The following is a 27,877-nucleotide window of genomic DNA, read 5'->3' as shown; positions in this document are numbered from 1 at the left end:
TATTTCTGTACTGAAGCAGAGAAATATAACCTTCAGATATCTTCTGAATTTACACAAATATCTTATTTGTTAAGCACATTCATAGCAAATGTCATAATGAATCCAGTAGATCAATATTTAAATTAAAATTTCAATGTATTTCATAAACGATCAAGATCAACACATCATTTACTAAACAAGCCAGAAAACATACATAGTCTGAGCTAAAGACTTCCCTCACCTGCATTGCTCTGAAACATTTCTTAGAAACAAACTGTATTTAAGTACATATCCGTAATTTATTTATATTAACAACAGTCTCCCCCTCTACACTGTAAACTCTTTATGGGCAGGGAACATGTCTACCAACTCTGTCATACTGTACTCTACTAAGCACTTACTACAGCACTCTGCACAGTAAGCACTCAATAAATACGACTGATTGATTGATTAAAATGCTGCCTTAGAGTTACAATGAATATGTATTTGAATGCTGAGGTATCAAAAATAGACAGATGCCTGCTTTCAATAAAATATGCAAAATATAAAATGCACACTACATAACATTAGCAGTGAAACATAAGATCAAAAATTACACATTTCAACTTGGACCTTTTAAACCTAAAAATCAGAAATTACAAGTTTCCAGTGAAATCTGTTAATGTACAGAATGAAAATGAATTAATTTCAAATAATTCTGTCACGCAAGATTTAAATTTGCCGATGTACAAATTTCAAAACATGATAGGTGAAAAAAATTAAACAGAATGTTACTTACTTTCTCGTATGCTATCCCAATTCCATTGATCGCTCTTAAAAAAAGAATGCTGCTTGATTTCTTCTACCCCATTTCTCCCAAGTCGCACTTCTCTAAACATAGCAATTAAATCAAAGTTTTTTTTAGAATGAAATGATCTTGATTTTTCTCAAATAAATTTCAACTCAAGCCTACTGTAATCCTGACTGTCTTTAAATGTTAAATCCAAGATAGGGCTAGATAAGAGTCAAGAATAACATATAAAAATAAATGTATCTGAAATACGTTGGAAGCTTAGGCACTGCATAATGTACCCAATTTCAAAACATGCTTCTGCCTAGAAGAAATAAAATGGCTTGGATAGTAGATATGCCAAGTGTAGAGTAAAACATTTTTCCACCTAGATTTTGTGTCGAAAGAGAGTGAACACAGCCACAAGGCTTTTAAATAATATACATGGAGATATTAAAAAAAAATCAAACTGCAAACTTAGCAACTGCCAAATCACATGACAAACCTTAGTACATAAACGAAAGGAGGTCTGGGTTAGGACACAGAAGTTATTCATAATACCACTAATACAAATATTACAAAATTTCTTTCCCTTTTCTTTAAACAGTAATCTTACTTTTCTCAACTATTTAATATTCACCAACTATTTATTAAATGGAAAGTACTCCATCTACATCTCTGACCAAAATAATTTTATATTGACGCTATCACTGAAAATAACCAAGTGAAAAGAAGATAAATCACATGACAGAAGTTCGTTTCTTCTTGTTACTTTAAGGGCTTCTGTAGTGATCATGGATACATAAAGAGGGCATCTGTTTTAAATAAACCCCTTGAAACTGAGTTTAATATAAACAGGAAGACCTACACACATGGAGGAAGTGCTCCTGGCTACATTTACAGCATTAAAACCCTTCTCATATATCTGTTCTCCACCCTCAAGTCATTCCTTAGCCTGAAGTAGAAAAAGCAACTCTTTCATGAATGGTCTCCCTGTAGCTGACACCATCCTTACCCAACAGGCTATATAATCCCTCTTTTACAGCGTAAACCTAGCACATACCATCAGACTTAGAAATAAAATAACAAAAAAACCACCGTTCTAAAGGAACGTTCTTCCGTGTCAAAACGGTAGTTAAACACCAGGTAAACTCTGACCAGGCACAAATACCAGATTAATTTACTCTTCCTACAATCAAATGCATTCTGGATTTCTTTTTTTCAGGTTACAAATCACCAACTGGGTGTGGTTGCAAGGATGGCTGCAAAGAAGCAACAACCGAGGTCACTTACTTGACGCCATTAGGGAGCTCAAGCACAGCAAGATGAAGGCAGGAGGTTATTTTAAGGTACTGTATTCTTGATTATTTAAGGAACAATTATTCAGATATTGGATCTTTCATGAGGTTTCCTTTTCCCTCTTGCCTGGCTAGTGACAGAACTAAGAGCCTCTATGATACCCAGTCACTTTTGGATCACCCCACCACCCCTTAACCCCCCAGAGGTTCACAGGGCACTGGGGGGAGCTGCCCGACACTTTAGCACGTCTGCTTCCTAGTTATTCCTCATCACGGGCCCCGCTTGCTACTGCTCAATAACTTTGTGCAGTGAAAGTTTATAGACTCAAAGGCCCTTACTGTGTGCACATCTCCACTCCCAGTTGGCACTCAGAAGTGGAACTTTATGAAACTGCTTCAGCTGATCATAATGTGGTTCCACCCCATTTTTGAATAATGCTATCGTGCAATATTAGGGCATTAGAAGGATGTCATCATCATCATCATCAATCATATTTATTGAGCACTTACTGTGTGCAGAGCACTGTACTAAGTGCTTGGGAAGTACAAGTTGGCAACATATAGAGACAGTCCCTACCCAACAGTGGGCTCACAGTCTAAAAGAAGAAAGAAAACTAACTCAAATCTGTAGTTTAGTACAAAATGCAGAGGGGGTGAGGTTCAAACTACTGGCTACATGAAATCTGAAGATTAGTTATCCCTATCCATATAATCTAGATCTTAATTTCTAGGATTAGACATACAAAGATTGCCTATAAGCCTACCTGTCAGTTAAGAAACCACAGATGAGGTTCTTTGCATGCTTGGAGATTTCTGCATCTTCAGGAAAGATGAGCGAGTTTTTGTGATCCATGATTTTGCTGTATGTTCCTACTAGAGAGTCTGCATAAAATGGAGTATCCCCTAAATATCAAAGTGAGTAAATAAAGTATATATATTATAATTGAACTGAAAGTACATAAAAATACATATCCCTTCTAAATTGTAAGCTCCTTGTGTCTACCAACCCTGTTACATTGTACTCTCCCAAATGCTTAGTGCAGTGCTCTGTACACTGTAAGCATTTGATAAATACAACATTGATAAAAATGCACGCATCAAATAAAGAAGCTGAAGTTCAGTAATTTAATGAGAACCACAGAATCAGGAAAAAACCTATTCAAATTCTAGTGTCCTAGGTTTCGTTCACCACAGCTATTCAATCAATCAATCATATTTGAGTGCTTACTGCACGCAAAGCACTGTACTAAGCGTTTGGGAGAGGACAACATGACAATATAACAGACACATTCCCTGCCCACAACAACCTTACAGTTGTTTTGGAAATTAAAAGATCTGGGCTCTGGTGGCAGTTACGGCACTTAGGGAGATGCTATTTGTGGTAAAGATTTCTAACCACCTAACATGACATTCGTCAGTCAACCTCCAAATCACAAATAAAAGTTGATTTTCCTTTCATTCATTCATTCATTCAATCGTATTTATTGAGCACTTACTCTGTGCAGAGCACTGTACTAAGCGCTTGGGAAATACATGTTGGCAACATATAGGGATGGTCCCTACCCAACAATGGGCTCACAGTCTATAAGGGGGAGACAGACAACAAAACAAAACATGTGGACAGGTGTCAAGTCATCAGAACAAAGCTAAATCATCATCATCAATCGTATTTATTGAGCGCTTACTGTGTGCAGAGCACTGTACTAAGCGCTTGGGAAGTACAATTTGGCAACATATAGAGACAGTCCCTACCCAACAGTGGGCTCAGAGTCTAAAAGGGGGAGATAGAGAACAAAAGCAAACATACTAACAAAATAAAATAAATAGAATAGATATGTACAAGTAAAATAAATAGATAAATAGAGTAATAAATATGTACAAACATATATACATATACAGGTGCTGTGGGAAAGGGAAGGAGGTAAGATGGGGGGGATGGAGAGGGGGACGAGGGGGAGAGGAAGGAAGGGGCTCAGTCTGGGAAGGCCTCCTGGAGGAGGTGAGCTCTCAGTAGGGCCTTGAAGGGAGGAAGAGAGCTAGCTTGGCGGAGGGGCAGAGGGAGGGCATACCAGGCCCGGGGGATGACGTGGGCCGGGGGTCGATGGCGGGACAGGCGAGAGCGAGGTACAGTGAGGAGATCAGCGGTGGAGGAGCGGAGGGTGCGGGCTGGGCTGTAGAAGGAGAGAAGGGAGGTGAGGTAGGAGGGGGCGAGGTGATGGACAGCCTTGAAGCCCAGGGTGAGGAGTTTCTGCCTGATGCGCAGATTGATTGGTAGCCACTGGAGATTTTTGAGGAGGGGAGTAATACGCCCAGAGCATTTCTGGACAAAGATAATCCGGGCAGCAGCATGAAGTATGGATTGAAGTGGGGAGAGACACGAGGATGGGAGATCAGAGAGAAGGCTGATGCAGTAGTCCAGACGGGATAGGATGAGAGCTTGAATGAGCAGGGTAGCGGTATGGATGGAGAGGAAAGGGCGGATCTTGGCAATGTTGCAGAGCTGAGACCGGCAGGTTTTGGTGACGGCTTGGATGTGAGGGGTGAATGAGACAGCGGAGTCGAGGATGACACCAAGGTTGCGGAATCACATCATTAACAAAATAAATAGAATAGTAAATATGTACAAGTAAAATAAATTGAGTAATAAATCTGTACAAACATATATACAGGTGCTGTGGGGAGGGGAAGGAAGCAGGGCCGGGGGGATGGGGAGGAGAAGAAGAAAAAGGGGGCTCAGTCTGGGAAGGAAGGCCTCCTGGAGGAGGTGAGCTCTCAGTAGGGCTTTGAAGGGAGGAAGAGAGCTAGCTTGGCGGATGTGTGGAGGGAGGGCATTCCAGGCCAGAGGGAGGATGTGGGCCGGGGGTCGACGGCAGGACAGGCGAGAACGAGGTACACTGAGGAGGTTAGTGGCAGAGGGGCGGAGGGTGCGGGCTGGGCTGTAGAAGGAGAGAAGGGAGTTGAGGTAGGAGGGGGTGAGGTGATAGAGAGCCTTGAAGCCGAGAGTGAGGGGTTTTTGCTTGATGCGTAGGTTGACAGGCAGCCACTGGAGATTTTTGGAATCTCTCTGGAATGTTAAAGAGTTATTTTTGTATAAAGACAAACTGGAACACTTTGTCACTTTCCGGACTTCCTTAATGAGGCAGGGGATTACAAGTGTTCCCAAATGTCCAGCATCCAACTCTGCCCTGCAGTGATTTCTAATAGCTATTCAATAGTCAACAGTACTTATGGGGTGTTCACTCTGTGCCAAGCACTATATTAAAAACTTGGGGGTAGTACAATAGACTTACTAGACACAATTCCTGCCCTCAGCAAGCTTACACTCTAGCCAAGGAGACAGAGACTTAAAAAAAATTACAGGTAGAGAAAGCAACAGAGTTTAAGGATAAGTACTAGGTGAGGGGAGGAGGTGATGTATCTTAAGTATTAAGGGGTGAGGACTCAAGTGCATAGGTGATGGAAAAGTGCTAAAGTGACAGAGGGGAGGAAATAAAGTGGGGAGATGAGAGGTCACGGGTTCTAATCCCAGCTCCACCACTTGTCACTTGTGTGACTTTGGGCAAGTCACTTAACTTCTCTGTGCCTCAATTCCTCATCTGTAAAATGGGGGTTAAGACTGTGAGCCCCATGTGGGACAACCTGATTACCTTGTATCTACCTCAGCGCTTAGAACAGTGCTTGGCACATAGTAAGCACTTAACAAATGCCATCATCATCATCATCAGTCAGGGAACGCTACTTGGAGATGTGATTATTAAAGGGCTTTGATGATTGGGGTGAGAGCAGTGGTCCTTGGGATATAAAGTGGGAGGGAGTTCCAGACAGGACGGAGGACATGAACAAGAGGTTGATGTGAGAGACATGGGAGCGAAGCATAGTTGGCATTCAAGGAACAAAGCACGTGAGGTGAGTTGCAGTGGAAAAGGAGTGAGGATAAGTCTCATTTCCATGTTGGGGGGTGGGGGTGAGGGGGCACGTAAGGAAGGCTTGAAGAATCTGTGCATCCCATTCACTTTTCCCCAGAGAGTGGAGGTGGCTGAGACTCGGGAAAGAGGCTAGAAATGTTATCTTGGTACAGCAGAAGAGAAAGAATCAGGGAAGGCAAATGCCCCATTGAAAATAGACCCTAAATGAAAACAGGTATTTTAATGAAAACTAACCATTCCCCTCTCGGGATCACACCTGGAGAGTTTCCAGTACTCTACCAGTTTTGGCCACGGGAAGGAGACTCAAGCAGAGGTATATTCATTCCATTCCTAGCTTGGGCAGTGGAAGGCAATCTGCTACAAGTCAAAACTCACCTATACTGGGCAGCAGTGGCATTGGAGAGAGTCAAGGGCAGAGACTCAAGTTTACTGCATGGAAGAAGGCGATGACAAACCAATTCCGTATTTTTACCAAGAAAACTCTATGGATACACTACCAGAATGCTTGCAAATGGAGAGTGGTGCGTTTTGGAAGAGATGTGTCCATGGAGTAACTATGGGCCGGAGACAACTCAACAGCATAAGGCAAGACAATTAACCACTACTGTTTTTCTGGACAGGGACAAATTAGAGGTAAATGCATTTTCCCCTAACGTTAAAGACTTTGTTCCATAGCCAAATCTATTCTGGCAGATCTTATTGCACCTTCCCTATCCATATGTCTCATACATCTTAGCTGGATGGGGGGAAAAAAAATTAAGTGAATATATTTACTTACCAACCAGCATCTCAAAAAGGAAAACTCCTACAGACCACCAATCACACTCCCGCCCATAGTAGCCATCGCCTCCTTGAGACTTCAGTACTTCAGGTGATATGTAATCAGGTGTCCCAACGGCTGTATCGCAGTGTACCATTCCTGTCTGTGTAAATAGCCCAGGTAAGTAATATGCTTCCAAAAAAAATCCAAAACAAAATAAAACAAAAAACCAAACATGTCCATGTACTTAAAGGGCACTCAATGAATATAATTAGCATGACTCCAAGATACTACTCTAGGGGGAAGAATAAAATGTGATAAACACAGCTACAGACTCTGCTTAGAATTTATAATCTTAATACGGGATCGATCCCCACAAGATGGGTTAGAAGCAGGAGTAACATGATCGGCAAAGGTGGCACTGAACACATTTATTTCAGAGAAGTAGAGGAGTAGACTGGGGAACAGAGAGGGAATGCGTTAAGTGGTCCAGAATGGCAGTAAGATACACTTAATTCTGTCATAACATGCTTTCTCTATGCATTTAGCTAGAATGCAACTGATGAATCAGGGAAGATTCTTTCAACAACGTGTGTCTAGACAGAGTGCTTTGTGGTGTGGAAGGAAATGGTTGCATGTTGTACAGTGCTCTGCACACAGTAAGCGTTCAATAAATACGACTGAATGAATGAATGTTGTGCCTGGCAGCAGACATTGGGTGAAGATTACAGAGCAAGTTCTCAACACAGGATTCTTCAAGAATATAACCAATCAATTTTACTGAGAGATTGCTGTGCGCAGAGCACGGTACTAAGCACTTGGGAGACTACAATATAACAGACTTGGTAAACGCATCCACAACAAGTTTAAAGTCTAGAGGGAGAACCTCCATGTAACATGAGACCTGGGTGTATTTGGTCAAAAACTGCGGTGTTGTGTGTGGGTTTAGCCAGTAAAAGAGAACATGAGTTTGAGACAGAAGATGAGGCGGGAGGAAACAGATAAAACACCCAAAATCGTTCCAGGGAAACAGAACATGCTAAAAGCTGTTCTTCATTTGCTACAACGAACTGGGGAAGCAAACAGGTAGGGGTTTTTAATGGCTATTTGAAAGTCTTTTGGATATTTTGAAACCTGGAAGGCCAGGGAATAAATGTCCTTCTTTATCTTATCTGTTGGGACCAATGTGATGGTATTTTCAATCAATCGTATTTATTGAGCACTTACTGTGTGCAGAGCACTGTACTAAGGGCTTGGGAAGTACAAGTTGGCAACATATAGAGACAGTCCCTACCCAACAGTGGGATCACAGTCTAAAAGGGGGAGAAAGAGAACAAAACCAAACATATTAACAAAATAAAATAAATAGAATAGATATGTACAGGTAAAATAAATAGAGAAATATGTACAAACATATATACATATATGCAGGTGCTGTGGGGAAGGGAAGGAGGTAAAATGGGGGGATGGAGAGGGGGACGAGGGGGAGAGGAAGGAAGGGACTCAGTCTGTGAAGGCCTCCTGGAGGAGGTGAGCTCTCAGTAGGGCCTTCATTTTCAGGAGAGATAGGCCTTCTACTCTATATGTTCCTGTGAAGATATTATCTCTGGCATTTACATGAATAAAGATTTGACGATAATCTCTGACAAATAATTACCCGGAGTTTGTTTGTTGACATTCTGTTACCTTTGGGTAGCAGTGAACTTGGGAAAGGGAGAAGGAAGGCTGAGACTTGGAAGATTTGGGTTGGGGAAAAGGGCAAGAAGGAGGAGGGAGGGAGGGAGTGAAATGGTAGCTTTCTGCATTTCCTTTTTATAAATTCAAATTTAATTCTCAAGGACAAACAACAGGGACAAGTGTTCCATGCATATAGTGTAATCAAGACTGTCAGTACCGGATCTGTCTTTTCAGCCACACTGGTGTCCAAAGGTAAAGAACCATTAGCAGTGTCACCTTCTAATATATACATTCTCAAACATTTTCCCCCACATACCACCTCCTGGTGGAACACATCCCCTATAGAAATTGGTCCAGAGGGGAAAAATTTGTAACAAAACAGCAAGGCCTAGTGAGAAGAGCACAGGCCTGAGAGTCAAGAGGACCTGCATTCTGATCCTGGCTCTGTCACATGTCTGCTGTGTGATCTTGGGCAAGCCGTTTAACTTCCCTGTGTCTCAATTACCCCATCTGTAAAACGGGAATTAAATCCTACTCCCTCCTACCTGAGACTGTGAACCCTATCTGGGACAGGGACTGTGTCCAATCTGATTAATCTGTATCTAGCCCAGTGCTTATAGCAGTGCTTAGCACCTAGTAAGCATTTAACAAGCACCAGAATTGCTATAAAGCATAGCAAGTCAAAGCCATGGTTCCTCTGTTCACCATTTTCTCCTCTCCCACAATGAGTTTACCACCGCTTCTACTCACAGTGCACTCATTTGGCTCTCGAGGTTCTGTTATAGCTCCTTTGGGGACACATTAAAAAGTGAATACAGCCATCCCTTAATCTTGCTTAGCCTATTTTCAATTATTTGAGGCTACACTAGGTTTTTATACTATTTCTAATTGCAAAATCCCTTAATGATAGAAAAAATACCAATTTAACATAATGCTAAAACATGCTGATTTCTAGGTTTCTGGTGTCCTCATAACCTTAGCTTCTCAACTATTCTTTGTCCTCCCGGGGAGTGATTTAATGAAATATTTTCAAAAGCCTACATTATAACCTAATTTTTTTTTATCAGCAACAATATATTATGCAGGACAAAATGACACAACAAAAAAGAACATAATGTTTGAGAGACAACCAAGGCAGGAGTGCTCTGACTTGAAGAACCCAGGATCCACTTTCTGTCCACCTTACCAGAAAGTGACCAGTTCAGAAAATACCATCCAGGCCAAGAGGACACAGTTCTAATAGTCTCCTCCTTTCTCACTTCCCTTCCTATTTCTGATTTTCTAATAAATTCTCTGTTGCTGGGTCCAGGCCTTTTTCTGCTGTCTCCTTACAATTGTGTGTGTTTCTGTGAGCACAGATTATAGTCCATCCGGGGAAGGAAAGTCATATTGTAAAAGGAGAAAGGAAAAAGTGCAAGGCATGCACAACAATGATGTCCTCACCAGTGGAAAGGAGAGGCATAGGTGTAGTGCACATTTCTTTTTTTGGCCATACATTCCTTGGGAGGATGTTCTTCATCCCAAGGGAAATGGCCAGGAGAAAATGTTGAGGCCTCATCTCACAAAAAATTTGAAAATGCCAGTCCAGTGAACAAACAAATCACAAAGTTGGGAAATACATTCAGGCTAAAGGTATACACCAATGTGGCACAGGTCAGGAATGTATGATGCACGCACTCCTCAAACACACATCCTAATGAGGTAAGACAGGTAGCAGGGACCACATTCAATTAACACACGTAGATGAGAGATTAAAAGCCTTACCCAAAGTCACATAATGAGTCAATCTGGCCTCCCAGCCTACTTCCATATATACTTTCTTCTATCCTAATGAGATTAAGTGATCTCACCACAGTAGCTGCAAATGGGCAGTTTCTAAATTTTGCCTAGTCAATGTCGACTTCCTCCTCTTTGAGGGTTTAACCAGGAAATCTAACAGGTGAGTTAGCGGATAACATTTCCCCACATTCCAGCCTTCTGTTTACTCATTTAAGACACACTAGGGAAGAGAGGTATGTTTGTGTCTCTTTTCCTTTGGTTCAAGACCTGATCTTTGCTATAAAGGTTCCCTACCTCCCGCCTCAGGCATTGATGTGTTTGTGCACAGGCTGACTAAGCCCAAGTCTAGACACCAACTGTGGCGTGTGGGAGTGACGGAGGCTATAACTCCCCTAGAATTTATTCATTCATTCATTCAATCGTATTTATTGAGCGCTTACTGTGTGCAGAGCACTGTACTAAGCACTTGGGAAGTACAAGTTGGCAACATATAATTTGCCAATATTATACGGCAATTATTTGGCAATATACAATTTAGACTGCAGGGGACTGCTTGGGTAAGTCAGGTAACTGACGCTAGCCAACCCCAGCCGCCACATGCTGGCTGTTCCATTTCCATTTAGATACCGAGCCTGGATGTGGTGTTTAGCTTAACTTGCTTTTCCTGGGTGGACTCCAGGGTTGGGCCGGCACTTCTCAAGCGCCCAAGGCCAGTCGGGGCTAAATCCACCAGGATCTGTGGCCAGGCCAGGCCCTGGACTCGAGCTCCAGCAGGACGCCCCCTCATCCGCCCTCCACCAAGCAAAACCCAATGGGAAGCATGTTGGCCCCCAAAACTGTGCCATCCTGGAGTGCCTCTCCCAAGCTTCCTCATGCCACTAAGGGCTCTGAGGGATGCAAGCTGCGACAAGGAGACCTACACACATTTTCTTGTGTGGAAAGCTCCCATTTTGACAGGACTCTGGATGACTTGGGCTCCACGAGGCCCCTATTGGGCCCTCTTACCCTAAGATTACCCTACTGGATTCTAAGCTCTACCTTTAAGTTGTTGTGGTGTTTTTCTTGTTTTCATTTTTCTTTAGGTGACGGATGTTTATGACAGATCTATGAAAGGAGCACTGGTTCACCAACTTGAGGTGCTATAGCTTTCAGCCCCGCCAAGTGCAGTCAGACAGAGCACGGCTTCTCCCCTCGTTTGCTCTCTGTTGAGTGGCTGAACTCCCTTCCCTCCCTACATTTCTGGCCTGTTGCCAGGGACTGCAGGCAGGAGCTGCACAGGAGCTACAGCCCTGATGAAGTGACAAGAGCAAAGAAACCCAAGCCTGCAGGGAAAGAAGTGAGGGCAGAGGATCCTATCCTTTCCTTCTCCTGTTCCTCAAACCCTCTGAGGGAGCCAACCCAGGTAGAGACATACCAGTTGTTGTCCCACGGAAGCCTGAGCTCCAGTGGCTAACGGGGCAAGTGATCCCATTAGCGATTGTCCCTGGGAGATGCCCTGGCTCACACACAGCTCTCCGAGCTGGCTTAGGGATGGGGAAGTTGATGATGATGATGATGATGAAGTTCCTTGCCTGGCCTGAGTCAAAGCTGGGGAGATGGCCCCAATGTCCTTACATGCAGTGAACATGCAGTGACATGCAAGGGCCCCCCCAGATTCATTAGCCTTTAGCCCATGGGCAAGGGCAAACCTGCCCCTGCCTGGGGAATCAGCCCCACTGCTGGTAGAAAAAGCAGAAGCCCGCCCTGCTATCTGATGGGACGTTTGGGACACTGGGAAGCTGAGGTGGGAACGGGGCCAGAACCCCACAGGAGACCCATTCCATCAGCCCTTTCCCCAAGTCCAGCCTTAATTTGTCTCCTTCTTATCCAAATAATAATAATAATAGTGATATTTGTTAAGCGATTACTATGTGCCAGGCTCTGAATTAAGCGCTGGAGTAGGGACAAGATAATCAGGTTCCACTTGGGGCTCACAGTTTAAGTAGTAGGGAGAACAGACACTGAGACCCCATTTTGCAAACGAGGGAACTGATGCACAGGGATGTGAACTGACTTGCCCAAGGTCACACAGCAGACAAGTGGCAGATCTGGGATTAGAACCTAGGTTCTCCAACTCCCAGGCTTTTTCCACTAGGCCATAATGCTTCCCTAAACTTACCGTGCCTATCTAAAAATCTTTCTTTTACCTAAGTGTCTGCCCTTCCTCACTTAGTCTGTGAGCCCCTTGTGACCCCAGCACTGTTATTTGTATTTTCCTCAGTGCTTAGCTCAGTGGTAAACATAAATAAGGCCCTCAATAAATGCCATAATCAACCAATCCACGTAGAGATTTTGACACTGTTCCTGACACTTGCCCTCTGGCAGCAGAGGTCATGTCCCTTAGGCCCAATGTGGAACCACACCACAATTCGAGGTAAGTGTGACTAACAATAATCTCCAATTCCGGTGGACTTGGGCTAGGATCCCACCAGAGATGGGAGAAGCAGCGTGGCTCAGTGGAAAGAGCATGGGCTTGGGAGTCAGAGGTCATGGGTTCGAATCCCGCTCCGCACTTACCGGCTGTGTGACTTTGGGCAAGTCACTTAACTTCTCTGTGCCTCAGTTACCTCATCTGTAAAATGGGGATTAAGACTGTGAGCCCCATGTGGGACAACCTGATCACCTTGTATCCCCCCCAGCGCTTAGAACAGTGCTTTGCACATACTAAGCGCTTAATAAATGCCATCATCATCATCATCATCACCAGCATGGGGAACAATGAGATCCCATGAAAGTTTCTTCAGGATTGAAGATGGTGTTGTTGGTAGTATCAGTGAAGTCCTAAATAATAATTGTGGTATTTGTGAAGCACTTACTATGTGCCAAGCACTGTACTATGCACCAGGGTGGATACCAGCAAATCAGATAGGACAGTCCCAGCCCCATGTGGGGCTCACAATCTCAATCCCTATTTTACGGACAAGGTAACGGAGGCCCAGAGAAGTGAAGTGTCCAGAGCAGACAAGTGGTGGAGTCAGGATTAAAACCTATGTCCTTTTGAGTCCCAGGTCTGTGTTCTATCCACTACACCCACCATTTCTTCAGTATTCCAGATGTTCAGGGGCAGCCTGTGTAAGCAGCTGAACAGACCTTCTACCTGACTTGTAGTTCTCAGCAAATATACCATCATATCTATAGCATGGCTGGAGCAGCATTGGAGACATCATTAAGCCTCCTTCCATGTTCACAGACCAGTTATTCTTCATAGAGTTGCATGCCCAGAAGACAGAGCCTGGGCCCAGGAGTCAAAAGGACCTGGGTTCTAATCCCAGCTCCTTCACTTGTCTGCTGTGTGACCTTGGGCAAGTTGTTTCACTTCTCTGGGCCTCAGTTACCTCATCTGTAAAACGGGGGCTAAGACTATAAGCCCCACGTGGGACAGGGACTGCGTCCAACCTGATTAGCTGATATCTACTCCAGCACCTAGAACGGTGCCTGGTAGATGGTAAGTGCTTAAAAAATACCATAAAAAAACCCAAATGGTGCAAAATGTTGCTGCCACCTGCTATGATTCCCTCTAGGTCAGTGAGTCCATGAAATTGGCTGTACTGTTCAGTGGCTCTGTAATGGTGGAGGGTCAGTGCATCCATAAACCCTCTTCGGCCTTTCATTCATTCAATCGCATATATTGAGCGCTTACTGTGTGCAGAGCACTGTACTAAGCGCTTGGGATGCCTTGGCATCTCATCACTTTCCAAACATGCTCTTCGGCTTCTTTCTGCACTCCTCTACACAGTAAGTTCATTGTACGCATGGAATGAGTTTGTTATATTGTTACACTATACTCTCCCAAGCGCTTAGTACATTGACCTGCTCCCAGTAAGTGCTCAATAAACTTAAATGACTGACTGTTCCACAAGGTAGGCTTCGATATCATTCTCCACAGCGAGGGGCTTGAGGATTTCTATCCCAATTCCTAATGATGCCCAGAATTTTCTTGGGTTTTCTGAAAGCTATCTATCATAAGGAACAGACTGTTTGAAGGAACAGTCGACGATAATTCTCTGTTCCCTCTCCTGAGTCGTGACTGAGAGCACAGATCCTATCCATGTGAGCTTCAGTTGGATGATTTCTCCCTAATTCATTAATTTGCACCTGATCACTCACAGACACTCTGCCACTTTTCTTCCCACTCAGTTTTTGAGATTTTCTTGTACTTTACCCCCATCTGCCCAACACATCACCATCTGGAAGAGTTGAGTGAAATCTGTAACCTTCGAGATTTCACTCTATTGAGTTGGGATTTGAGGACAAACTTTCATTTCTTAAATGCCATTCTGACTAGCAACGTTCAGCATATACGTTTTTCGCCTGTCCCGCCGTCGACCCCTGGCCCACGTCATCCCCCTGGTCTGGAATGCCCTCCCTCCCCACATCCGCCAAGCTAGCTCTCTTCCTCCCTTCAAGGCCCTACTGAGAGCTCACCTCCTCCAGGAGGCCTTCCCAGACTGAGCCCCCTCCTTCCTCTCCCCCTCATCCCCTTCTCCATCCCCCCCTGCCTTACCTCCTTCCCTCCCCCACAGCACCTGTATATATGTATATATGTTTGTACGTATTTATTACTCTAATTATTTATTTATTTTACTTGTACATATTCTATTTATTTTATTTTGTTAATATGTTCTGTTTTGTTCTCTGTCTCCCCCTTCTAGACTGTGAGCCCACTGTTGGGTAGGGACCATCTCTATATGTTGCCAACTTGTACTTCCCAAGCGCTTATTACAGTGCTCTGTACACAGTAAGTGCTCAATAAATACAATTGAATGAATGAATGAATCAACTTGCAGTTAACTTTTTTTGTGTTGACATACTCACTTGTGGTAAAAGTATATTAAGATCCTATTAATTACATTTCCCAAGTACCATTTAAACCAGTTTTTTTCCTAAGACCTTTATTGGCTTCTCTTTAGAATGCTTTCTTAGTGATCTCACCCATTATATCAGTGTTAGGAAGACTATATTAATAGCATTTCCTTGTTTCGCTTTTAAAAGTTTACTGTCAGCTCCTAATAGCTTCTTACAAAAAAGTCCTTGTTAAATTATGTTGTTTCTCTTTTCTACTTCATGATGCCATGTATTTGCTATGACTTGGCATGCTACAAGCTGTAGGAAGGCTCATTTTTCATAAACATTTCTCTCTGATGCCACAAAGGATTGTTCGGGCCTTAAAAGTAAAGTAAAAAATACTTGATTTAAGCTGACAGGGAAACCAAATAATTATCATAGTTAATGTTCCAGATTTTGGAGTTCTCAAACATACCAGGAATATAACACAGAGAAGAGAGTGCCCCACCATTTTGTTAATTCTGTGCTACTGCTTTTCCAGAAATGCCAAAGAAATGAAATGTTATTGTTGCTAAAATGAATAAGCACAATGAAGGAGAAGAAATTGTTTTGATAAAGGAGATCTTTCCAAAAGCAACATCAGAATACCTACATCAAGGACACCATTATATGCTGAAACTTCTAAAGGAACTGGAAATGTTTCACAAATATCTCACTAAGGATCTCTCGGATATTCCTTGCACAAGGCTCGTTGCGGAAGGCTTCTGTTTTCAAAAATTAACTTGAAGCATAATTTCTTTAGAGCTTCTGTTTATTTTATTTGGTACACATTTAGAAACTTAATTGACAAGCCTAAGAGAGTAACATCATCCATAGGAGGTACACGAAAGCAAAGTGAGGTTCACCAAAGTTGGGCTAAAAATCTGCCCAATGGGCCTGAGTCTGGGATGAGAGAAGCCCAGTAGATACTATGGGTTGGTTCTCGCCACCACCCTGCCTATTCATGGCAATCAAAGGTTTTCTCTCTTCTTTTTTTTAATGGTATTTGTTAAGCACTACTATGTACCAGACACTGTACTAAGCACTGCAGTAGATACAAGCTAATCAGTTTGGGCACAGTCCACGTCTCATGGTGTTATTCCCCACTTTACAGATGAGGTAATTGAGGCACTGACAAGTGATTTGCCAAAGGTCACACAGCAGACAAGTGGAGGAACTGGGATTAGAACTCAGGTCCTTCAACTCCCAGGCCTGGGTTCAGCCTACTGCGCCATGCTGCTTCTCATTATACAGAATGGAGTTATACAGAAATAATTTCAAGTCATCAGGGTTTAATCACTCACTGTAGCCCCTTCATATTTTGCACTCCTCTCAATCTGTTAACTATAAGGACCAGGCCTATATCTTCTAAAAGTAGGAATGGATAGAGAGTGGACCGCTAATAGATACCCAGATAATAAATGGATGATGGCCAAAGTTTCCTTCCCATTCAATGAGTCCTTCTAATAAAAGTGGGTCAACATGATGATGAATTTTGGTACAGAATGTGGTAATAAGGCAACCTACCCAAGGAAAAGGAAGGAGTAACTATCAACAGATCTTTTGGGATTCTGTAAAAATTACTAACAAGAATAATGTATGAGAAACCCCTCTAGCACTAACCCCTGGGAGGTAATGCCTTTGTGGTTGGTAGACCAGGGTTAAAAGTCATTTAGACAATATCTGCCTCTTGAAACGTGCCCTTCAGTTTTAAAATGAAAAGCAGTGTGTCCGAATGAAAAGAGCATGGGCCTGGGAATCAGAAGACCTGGGTTCTAATCCTAGCTCTGCCACTTGTCTGATGTGTGATCTTGGGCACGTCACTTCACTTTTTTGAGCCTCATCAGTAAAATGTGAATTAAGACTGAGCCCTATGTGGGACAGGGACTGTGCCCAACCCAATTATCTTGAGTCTACCTCAGCACTTAATACAGTGTTTGGCACATATATAGTAAGCGTTTAACAAATGCCATTCAAACACATGGACAAACACTCTTAAGAACTAGTCCTAATTTTTTAAAAATTTATTCCACTTCAAGTGGTCTGAGAAACAGCATGGCCCACTGGAAAAAAGCAGGGGCACGAGAACAGAGGGCCTGGGTTTTGATGCCAACTCTGCCAATTGATTGCTGTGGGACCCCGGGCAAGTCACTTAACTTCTCTGTGTCTCAGTTTCTTCAACTGAAAATGGGGATTCAATGCCTGTTCTCGCCCGCAACGTGGACTGTGTGCCACATGTGCAATAGGGACTGTGTCCAACCTGATTAACTTGAATCTATCGCAGCGCTTAGAACACAGTAAGCGCATAACAAATACCATTAAATTTAAAAAGAAAGTATCAACTAATTTGACTATTACTGATCTGGGAGTTTCCTGCAACTGCATTCACAGCCCATTTGCCATACCATTTCCCTACTGTTAAAGATAGAGACTGTCATTTAATACCCTTTTCTATAGCCTTCTGAGGAAACGTATTTTTTATAGTGAACACTATCCCTTACTTATATTAAAGTAAATAATACTGAATACCAAATCTGGATGCACAAACATGCTTAATATTATGTGGATTACATATCATTTCACTGCATTTTTCTTTAATTTCCTGCGTTACTTTAAAGCTCTAAAGAGCAAACACTTGGCCATTTAACGGGGGAGAGCAGCGTGGCTCAGTGGGAAAGAGCCCGGGCTTTGGAGTCAGAGGTCATGGGGTCGAATCCCGGCTCCGCCAACTGTCAGTTGTGTGCTTTGGGCAATCACTTAACTTCTCTGTGCCTCAGTTGTCTCATCTGTAAAATGCGGATTAAGATTGTGAGCCCCACGAGGGACAACCTGATCACCTTGTAACCTCCCCAGCGCTTAGAACAGTGCTTTGCACATAGTAAGTGCTTAATAAATGCCATCATTATGAGAAGCAGCATGGCTCAATGGAAAGAGCACGGGTTTTGGAGTCAGTGGTCATGGGTTCAAATCCCGCCTCCGCCAATTGCCAGCTGTGTGACCTTGGGCAAGTCACTTAACTTCTCTGTGCCTCAGTTACCTCATCTGTAAAATGGGGATTGACTGTGAGCCCCCCGTGGGGCAACCTGATCACCTTGTATCCCCCCAGCGCTTAGAACAGTGCTTTGCACATAGTGAGCGCTTAATAAATGCCGTTATTATTATTATTATTTAACATTTAATTTATCCTAAAGCATTTCTACATTTCAAATACTAGTATTTGGGCTATAGAAATGACCACAAGAGGGAGCTATGAGTGTAAGAATATACCTACAACATATATAATGTTTGAAACACTACAAAATACATGTCATAAAGATGATGAGATTAACTATATTTAATCTCCAAACTGTTTTACAGACTGGTCACACATATTATTGAGTAAATTCTTAAGCAGCTCATACCCTTAATTAATTATGTCATTTGTTAAGCACTTACTATGTGTCAATCACTTTTCTAAGCAGTGGGGTAGAGGCCAGTTCATTCATTCATTCATTCAATCGTACTTATTGAGCGCTTACTGTACGCAGAGCACACCAGGATAGATACGGTCCAAGTCCCACAGGGGAGGGAAAAGAGGTATTTAATCCTTCCCTAGTAAGATTTTTTTGAAAAACCAAAAAGTCCACTTCCACTTTCTTTACTCCACTGTAAAAGATCTGCGTTCTGAAATAAACCATCTACCTAATGAGGATCTTCTACCAAAAGTAGAGAGGACGGAAACATTCAGAGTGTCTCCATTCACTTAAAGTCCATTCATCCCTGTACGAAATGAAATACAAATGTGGAAAAAAAATTTCCCACAAAACTTTGGGGACAGCAGTTTAAAAAGTATTTCATACTTTCCAACTGACAACTATTTTAAGAGCATACTTACCTCATCCATTTTCATACAAGTGCCAAAATCTGCCAATTTCAGATGTCCATGCTTATCCAAAAGCATGTTATCAGGCTTCACATCCCTATGGATTAAGCCCATGGAGTGAATTGCATCAAGAGCAAGGACGACTTCAGCGGTGTAGAATTTGGCCCATTTTTCAGGCACATCATAGTTACTCATAAGGTTCACAAGATCTCCACCAGGCATATACTCCATTACCATATACAGGTATCGATCATCTTGAAAGGCACAAAAGAGCTGCAAAGGAGAGAGAAAAGACTATTACTTTTGAAAAAGAAAAACACTTTGTTCTACAGGAAGTCACAGCATTTATCCAGCGCCTACTGTGTGTAGAATGCTGTACCAAGTGCTGAGGAAAAATACAAGGGTGAGAAATAGGCACTATCTCTGACCCTCCTGGGGTCACAATCTAAGAATGTGGTCCAGAGGATTTGGTGACAAACATATTAAGATAAAATTATGTAAATGAAAAAAATAACGCATAAGAAAAGCAAAGCTCGAAGTCCAAAAACCGAGAACTGTGTGCAGAGTATCATGAAACAGTGAAGGGGGACCTATTTCCTATCACTTGAATTGGCATGGAAAATGTTTTTTGGTTTTCTTTTAAATGGTATTTGTTAAGTGCTATGTGCCAAGCACTGGTCTGAGTGCTGGAACAGATACAAGAAAATGATATCTGTCCCACATGGATCTCACAATCTTAATCCCAATTTTACAGATGAGGTAACTGAGGCACAGAGAAATGACTTTCCCAAGGTCACACAGCAGACACGTGGCACAGCAGGGATTAGAACCCAGGTCCTTCTGACCCCCAGCTCCATGCTCTATGTTTCAAATATGTATTCCTCCAGCATGGAAGTTTCCTGTTTGTCCCATTCTCAAAAGTGTATTGTCAATCAATGGTATTTATTAAGTGCTTACTGTGGGCAGAGCACTGTATAAGTGACTGGGAAAGTAGAGTACAAAACAGTTGGTAGGTGTGATCCTTGCCCACAAAAATCTTACAGTCTACAGGTGGAGACAGACATTAAAATAGATTAGGGATGGGGGACACAGAGTATAAGATTATTTACTTAAGCATTTGGGGGCTGATGTGAATATCAAAGTGCTTGAGGGATACACAGCCAAGTGCATAGTCAACAGAGGGAAGAGTAGGTATGAGAAATAATGGGTATGTCTGGACAAGTCTCTTGGAGGAGATGTGATTTTCAAGGGTTTTTAAAGGTGGGGAGAGTGGGGTCCTAGGTGAGTCAGAAAAGGGGTGAGGCTGGGTAGGGGTGAGGGGGAGAGCTAAATAAGTGCCTCAAAAGCAACAGTAAGGCGTTTCTCTTTGATGAGGAGATGGATGGGCAACCACTGGAGGCTTTTGCGGCGTGGGGAGAGGTGAGCTGGACTCTTTTTTGGAAAAATGACCCAGACAGCAAAGTGAAGTAAGGACTAGAGAGTGGAAAATAGGATGGAGCAAGGAGACTCAAGGTGGGAAATGAATCTGTGTGATAGCCATTTGGATGGAGAAGAAAGGGCAGATTCCAGAGGTGTTGTGAAGGTAGAACCAATACAATTTTGTGACAAATTGAACACTTGCAATGAATGAGTTGAGGCTACTGCCATGGCAACAGGCTTGTGAGATAGAAGGGATGGAGGTGGATTGGATTGGAGGTGGATTACCTACAGGGATAGGTAAAACAGGGAAGAGCAGGGTTTGGATTGGAAGACATTTTGGATGTGTTGAAGTTGAGGCATTGGCAGGACGTCCAGGTAGAGATGTCCTGAAGATGGGAGGAAATACGAGACTGCAGAGAAGGAGAGAGATCAGAGATGGGGAGGTAGATTTGGGAATCATCCATATAGAGGTGGTAGTTCAGTTTAATCATATTTATTGAGCACTTTCTGTGTGAAAAGTATGGTACTAAGCTCTTGGGAAGAGTACAATATAACAATAAATAGATACATTCCCTGCCTACAAAGAGCTTACAGTATAGAGGGGGAGACAAGACATTCACATCCTGCCTCTGGGCCTAGAACTCCCTCCTCTTCGGATCCAACAGACCACCACTTTCCCCATCTTCAAAGCCTTATCAAAAGCACATCTCTTTCAAGAGGCCTTCCCCAACTAAGCCCTCATTTCATCATCTCCCACTTCCTTGTGTCACCCATGCGCTTAAGACTTATACCCTTTATTCTCCTCATCCTCAGGTCCACAGCATTTATGCACATATCTGTAGTTTATAGTAATGTCTCCCCCTCTTCATGGAAGGGAACACGTGCACAGCATGGCTCAGTGGAAGGAGCACGGGCTTTGGAGTCAGGGTTCATGGGTTCAAATCCCGGCTCTGCCAATTGTCAGCTGTGTGACTTTGGGCAAGTCACTTAACTTCTCTGCACCTCAGTTACCTCATCTGTAAAATGGGGATTAAGACTGTGAGCCCCCCGTGGGGCAACCTGATCACCTTGTAACCTCCCCAGCGCTTAGAACAGTGCTTTGCACATAATAAGCGCTTAATAAGTGCCATCATTATTATTATTGTTATTATTACTGGATTCTCCCAAGTGCTTAGTACAGTGCTCTGCACTGCTCCCCCTCTAATTCTGAACTGAGTCTTTATTTTGGGAGGGAAAGAGGAGGACTGAAGTTAGCTGTTTGACATTAGGATAGACAGGAATAAGGAAATCTAGCTTCCCACTTGCTTTTAACCAAAATGAGTTTCAAGGAAGAAATGGGAATTGAGATGAACTTTGAAAAAATGACAGAAGGAAGGAAAGTAGTCACGGAATACACAGCCACCCAGTTCATTACAGGCATCTTCTCCCACTCCCCTAGATGCACTGGGAAAGGGGGAGGAGTTGGCTTCCTTCTTGCTCCCCAATGTCATTTTCACACCACCCCACCTCTCCTCTCCCTCTCTTTCCCTTCCTTTAAAGCCCACATAATCCACCTTTTACCACACACTCAGATTACTAGTCGCGGTACTCTACAGCCTGCCAGGCCCCTCCTCCAACTTTCTGAACCATTTTGATCCCCTTTTCACCCTCCTTCTCTCATTCTCCATTCCTACATTGATCCTTGGGGACTTCAATATTCATGTGGATGTCCCTGATGGCCCTTCCACTGTCTAGCTCCTCTCACTCCTCAACTCCAGTGACCTCCTGCTCCACCCCACTTCCCACACTCACCCGTTTGGGAACACCCTTAATTTTATAATCTCTAGTCACTGTACAATCATTACACTCACCAGTTCTGAAATTCTTCTGACACAACATCCTCACCTGTTCTCTTTCCCATATATCCACCCCCCCGCAGAGACCTCCAATCATTGGACCCCCTCCAATATTCTACAGCCATCCTACCCCAATTCATCTTCATACCCACACTATCTTCTCTTGACACATAAAACAACACCCTCAACACACCCTCTCCACTGAATTTAACTCCCTGTCCTTCCACCGGTTTCATACCACTAACTTACAACCCTGGATCACCTCCACAGCCCGCTTCCTCTGCTCCTGTGCCCAAGCTGTGGAGCACTGCTGGTGGAAATCCAGACACCTTTCTGACCTTGAACACCTTAAAATCATTCCTTTTCTTTTACGGTATATGATAAGCGCTAATGCTTACAACAGTGCTTGGCACATAGTAAACACTTAACAAATGCCATCATTATTGTTATTAACTATGCATCAAATGCTATTCTATGTGGTGGGATAGATACAAGTTAATTATGTTCTTCAATTCAGCCCTGTGCTCTGCCCAACAACAATACTACTCCTTCCTAATTCACTTCCATACCCACTGCCCCCATCAGCTGTTCCAGACACTGAACTCTCTCTTCAAACATCCTGTCCCCCCACCCTCACCATCTCTTTCCCCTCATGACCGGGCAATATACCTCATCTCCAAAACTGAAACCATCAAGCTTGATCTCCCTAAAATCTTCACTGCACCTCTCCAATCCCCGCCTCCTCCACCATTCTCTTTGGCTCTCCCTATATTCCCTGCAGTAACTCAAAAAGAGATCTCTTTGATTCCAACCCTTCACACCTTTTTTTCTTTTTAAATACTTGCCCCCTTCCTTCTTCCCTCCTCAACTGCTATCTTCAACTGTTCACTTTCCAATGGCTTCTTCCCCACTGCTTTCAAACATGCATACATATTCCCTATCCTACAAAAGCCCTTCCATGACCCCACAGCTCCCTCCAGTTATTTCTCCATCTCCCTCCTACCAATTCTCTCCAAAATTCTTGAGAACTCTTTACACCCACTGCCTCTACTTCCTCTCTTTCAATCCAGCTCCTCTCTAAGGTAATCAATGACCTTCTCGCCAAATCTGATGACCTCTAGTCTATGCTAATCCTCCAGGACTCTCAGCTGCCTTAGACACTGTAGACCACCCCCTGAAGCAGCGTGGCTCAGTGGAAAGAGCCCAGGCTTGGGAGCCAGAGGTCATGGGTTCTAATCCTGACTCCGCCACTTGTCAGCTGTGTGACTTTGGGCAAGTCACAACTTCTCTGGGCCTCAGTTACCTCATCTGTAAAATGGGGATTAAAACTGTGAGCCCCATGTGGGACAACCTGATCACCTTGTATCCCCCACTGCGCTTAGAACAGTGTTTCACACATAGTAAGCGCTTAACAAACGCCATCATTATTATTTTCCTTGAAACCTTATCCAACCTTGGCTTCACTGACACTATCCTCTCTGGGTTCTCCTCCAATTTAACTACCCCTCAGTATCTTCTGCAGGTTCCTCCTTTCTCTCCCACCCTCTGATAATGGGGGCCCCTAAAGATTCAGTTCTAGGTCCCCTTCTAGCCTCCATCTAAGCCCACTCCCTTGGAGAACTCATTCGCTCCCATGGCTCCTACTACAGTCTGTATAATAATAATAATTATGGCATTTATTAAGTGCTTACTATGTGCAAAGCACTGTTCTAAGCGCTGGGGAGGTTACAAGGTGATCAGTTGTCCCATGGGGGGCTCACAGTCTTAATCCCCATTTTACAGATGAGGTAACTGAGGGCCAGAGAAGTTAAGTGACTTGCCCAAAGTCACACAGCTGACAATTGGCGGAGCCGGGATTTGAACCCTTGCCCTCTGATTCCAAAACCCGTGCTCTTTCCACTGAGCCACACTGCTTCTCTAATCTATATGTTGATGATTCCCACATCTACATCTCTAGCCCTAACCTCCTCGTTTCTCTGCAATCTCACATTTCCTCCTGCCTTCAGGACATCTCTACTTGGATGTCCCAGCGACACCTCAAACTTATTATGTCCAAAATAGAACTCTTTTTTTATGGTATATGTTAAGCACTTACTGTGTGTCAAGCACTGTTCTAAGCACTGGGGTAGATACAAGTTTATAGGTTGGATGCAGTCCCTGTCCCACATAGGGACCACAGTCTAAGAGGGAGGAAGTAGGATTTAATTGAGGAAACTGAGGCACAGAGAAGCAAATCAACCAATCATATTTATTGAGCGCTTATCTTTTATGGTATTTTTTAAGTGCAGTGTACTGTACTAAGCCCTTGGGAGAGTACAATATATTACAGTTGTTATGCACAGTCCCTACTTACAACAGTTTAAAATGGGAGAGAGATATTAATATAAATAAATTTCAAATATGTACCTAAGTGCTGTGGGATGAAGGATGGGTAAAAAAAGGCTAGCTAATCCAAGTGCACGGCCGACGCAGAAGGGACTGGGAGAAGAGGAAAAATGAAATGGCTTGCCCAAGGTCACCCAGCAAGCAACTGGCAGACCCGTGCTCATTCCACTAGGCTACGCTGCTCCTTATCTTCCCTCCCACACCGTCTTCCCACAGCCTTAGCCATCATTGTAGGCAACACCATTATTCTTCCTATCTCACAAGCCTGTAACCTTGGTGTTGTCCTTGAATCATCTCTCTGACTCCACCCACACATTCCTTCTGCCACCAAATCCTGACAGTTCTATTTTTATAACACTTCTAAAACCTGCCCTTTCCTTTCCATCCAAACTTCGTCCATGCTGATCCAAGCACTGGGTTTAAAGCACTCAATCAGCTTACCCCCTTCTACCTCAAGTCACTGATTTCCTCCAACAGCCCTGCCTGTACCCTTCAATCCTCTAGCACCAGCTTACTCACTCTGACGCGATCTCTTCAATCTCACCTCTAGCCTCTTTCCCGCACTCTCCCTGAAACTGTCTCCTTCCATATACCCCAGACCACCACTCTCCCCACCAAGGCATTATTACGGTCACACTCCCTCCAAGAGGTCTTCCCAGATTAAACCCTCCTTCCCCCAACTCCCTCTCCCTTCTGTGTCATCAATGCAGTTGGATCTGTGACATCTGGGCATGGGCATTTGCTATTCACTCTACCCTCGACCTCACAGCACTTATGTAATAATAATGAAGGCATTTGTTAAGCGCTTACTATGTGCAAAGCACTGTTCTAAGCGCTGGGAAGGATATAAGGTAATCAGGGTGTCCCACATGGGGCTCACAGTCTTAATCCCCATTTTACAGATGAGGTAACTGAGGCCTAGAGAAGTTAAGTGACTTGCCCAAAATCACACAGCTGACAAGTGGCGGAGCTGGGATTCGAACCCATGACCTCTGACTCCCAAGCCCGTGCTCTTTATCTCTCATGGTAGATGACCATGACTAGTAATTAGAGCGGGTAGGAAAGGTGGGTGATATAGGCTTCAAAGGAAGGGAAAGAGAGGTGCAAGTGCAAGAATAAAATCAAGGGAAATAAAACATGCAAAGGAGCTGATTTGCCTTACTGCTTTCCTCTGCCCATAGCTAGATCAGCATAGGGAGTGTGAGACGTGGTGGCATGGAAGGTGGAACAGTAAGGGGGGGTGGGAGGGAGTGACAGTACAAGCAGCACAGAAATCTGAGCCCCCAGACAAATACTATGACTTAGACAAACCACAGTACTTCCCCGCTCTTCTCTTTGGACATGCATTATATATAGAAGAGTTGTTGAGCCGGGTAGAGGAGGACGAAAGAAGAGAGACATGATGTAGATAGAGGAGGACCACAATGGACTTTTTGGATAAAAATAAATCACTTTGGGTTTAATGAGGAAGTGAAAAAACATCCAGTAAAAATTCTATAGAAATGCCAAGACTAGGTACCACAAAGAGAGTTTAGCAAATACTCTGAATTAGTTGGAGGGAAGAGTGAATGAACCATAAAAGGTCACAGAATAATAGATCTTACATGACCAGCACTAGTCCCAGAATCAGAGGTAAAATGAGCTGGGTTCATGCAAGTGAGATAGATACTAAAGCAAGAATTACTAATAATTCTAACGTTACTAATGTTGTTTTAATCTCAGCCCTAAATGAAGTGATTAAAAGGGTGATACGCCAAGTGGTAATGTTTTATCTCAAGTCCAAAAGAGGCATTGGTTTACCTATCAGGAGACAATTTCTGGTCCTGGGCTGTTAGATCTGTTATCCTCACATTATAAGAACCCTGGGTACTTAGGTTACTATGGGTAGGAAAAAGGCAACCTGCTCATCTCTCACTTTAGTTCTCATTCTCCTTACTACACTACCCGTCTTCTTCACATTCTGTCCATTTATTGACCCAAACAGTCTACTAGTCTCCTTTTCTTTGAAAGAAGAATTCAAACGTAGAAAATTTTCTTTGGTTCCCGAGTGAAGCCGCATACGATCAGTTATCACATGCTGCAAAAGATGGTCACCATCTCTTCTCCAACACCCCAAACCACAAATATTAAACTATACCTTTAAAACATTAAAAAAAATTATGGAGTTACTACACTTGAATGTGACAGGGCTTCCAATAGTTGCAAAAATGTACTTAAAAGAACATTCCTAAAGACTACAGACAGCACAGCTTCTGTGTTTACCATACCTGTAAAAAAGAAAATACTACAGAACACAATATGTATTGAAATACAAATGTTTTAATATAAAACAAAACTAGAAATAACATTTTTTTGTTAATGCAAGCTGGAACTCTGGACAATTTGTTACTGGGTCTTAATTTTCCCAAGAGGGCTAATTTCTTTCCAATCAAGTACATTAGAAGCTATGTATTATGGTATTTGTTAAGCACTTACTATGTGCTAGGCACTGTATTTAACAAGTTGGTCAGGTTGGACACAGTCCCTGCCCCACAAGGGGCTCACACTCTTACTCCCCACTTCAGAGATGAGGTAATTTAGGAACACAGAAGTGACTTGCCCCAAGTCACACAGCAGACAAGTGGCAGAGCCGGGACTAGAACCCAGGTCCTTCTGATTCACAGGCCCATGTTATATCCACTAGGCCATGCTGCTTCTCAGATAAATCACCACACTGCAAGTTTCTTGGGGGCAGGGATCATGTCTACCAATCTCTTTTGTATTATAGTCTTTCACACACTTATTACAGTGCTCTGCACACAGTAAGCACTCAAAAGATATCATCAGTGAATTGATGGAAATGATTTGACTCGGTTCACAAAATATGATGAGTAACTTTTTAAAAAGCAATTAATCTCTATAAAAGTCCTACTTCACAAGGACTTTTCTAGAGGGTATTTGCCTCTCATTCGAAACTAAGTTGCTGTCTTACCCTTGCCGCCTAGTAGTTCAAGGAATCAAATGCTCAAATTTAGTCGGAAATGAAACCCACAAACTTGGAGTTGAAGATGTCTTCATCCTTCACATGAGAAAGGCCTCAAAGTAACAGCATGAGAAAATGTGAAAACAATATTCTGTCTGTGCTTTTGGGGAAAAGTGGCACCTAATACATGACTGGAACTATCCCATACTTCAGGGGAACCATTTGGGCTGATTACAGGCCAGAGAAGGTCTCTTGGGTCCTGTCCCAAAACTTAGGAGCAACACACTCAGCTTCAGAGCCAGACTAAAAATCAAAATTGGTTGGAATTAAAGACACCTGTTGACCTCACAGGGCATTTCAGCT

General features: G+C 43.2%; 1 protein-coding gene across 1 annotated transcript in view; it reads right to left on the bottom strand.

Moving 5' to 3' along the window:
- The window catches only part of ROCK2 (Rho associated coiled-coil containing protein kinase 2), a 158,090-nt gene that overhangs the window by 42,731 nt on the left and 87,482 nt on the right, over nucleotides 1-27,877 (bottom strand). Inside the window, exons 5-8 of the mRNA XM_038751763.1 lie at nucleotides 18,926-19,186; nucleotides 6,751-6,895; nucleotides 2,811-2,949; nucleotides 758-849 (exon numbers count right to left, since the gene is read on the bottom strand). Coding sequence (XP_038607691.1) covers nucleotides 758-849; nucleotides 2,811-2,949; nucleotides 6,751-6,895; nucleotides 18,926-19,186 — 637 coding nt within the window. The remainder of the gene's footprint in view (nucleotides 1-757; nucleotides 850-2,810; nucleotides 2,950-6,750; nucleotides 6,896-18,925; nucleotides 19,187-27,877) is intronic.

The sequence above is a fragment of the Tachyglossus aculeatus genome, chromosome 1 (genome assembly GCF_015852505.1).
Source record: "Tachyglossus aculeatus isolate mTacAcu1 chromosome 1, mTacAcu1.pri, whole genome shotgun sequence".
Taxonomy (NCBI): Eukaryota; Metazoa; Chordata; class Mammalia; order Monotremata; family Tachyglossidae; genus Tachyglossus; species Tachyglossus aculeatus.
The sequence above is the reverse complement of the archived record's forward strand: the minus strand, read 5'-3'. Positions and strand labels throughout refer to the sequence as shown.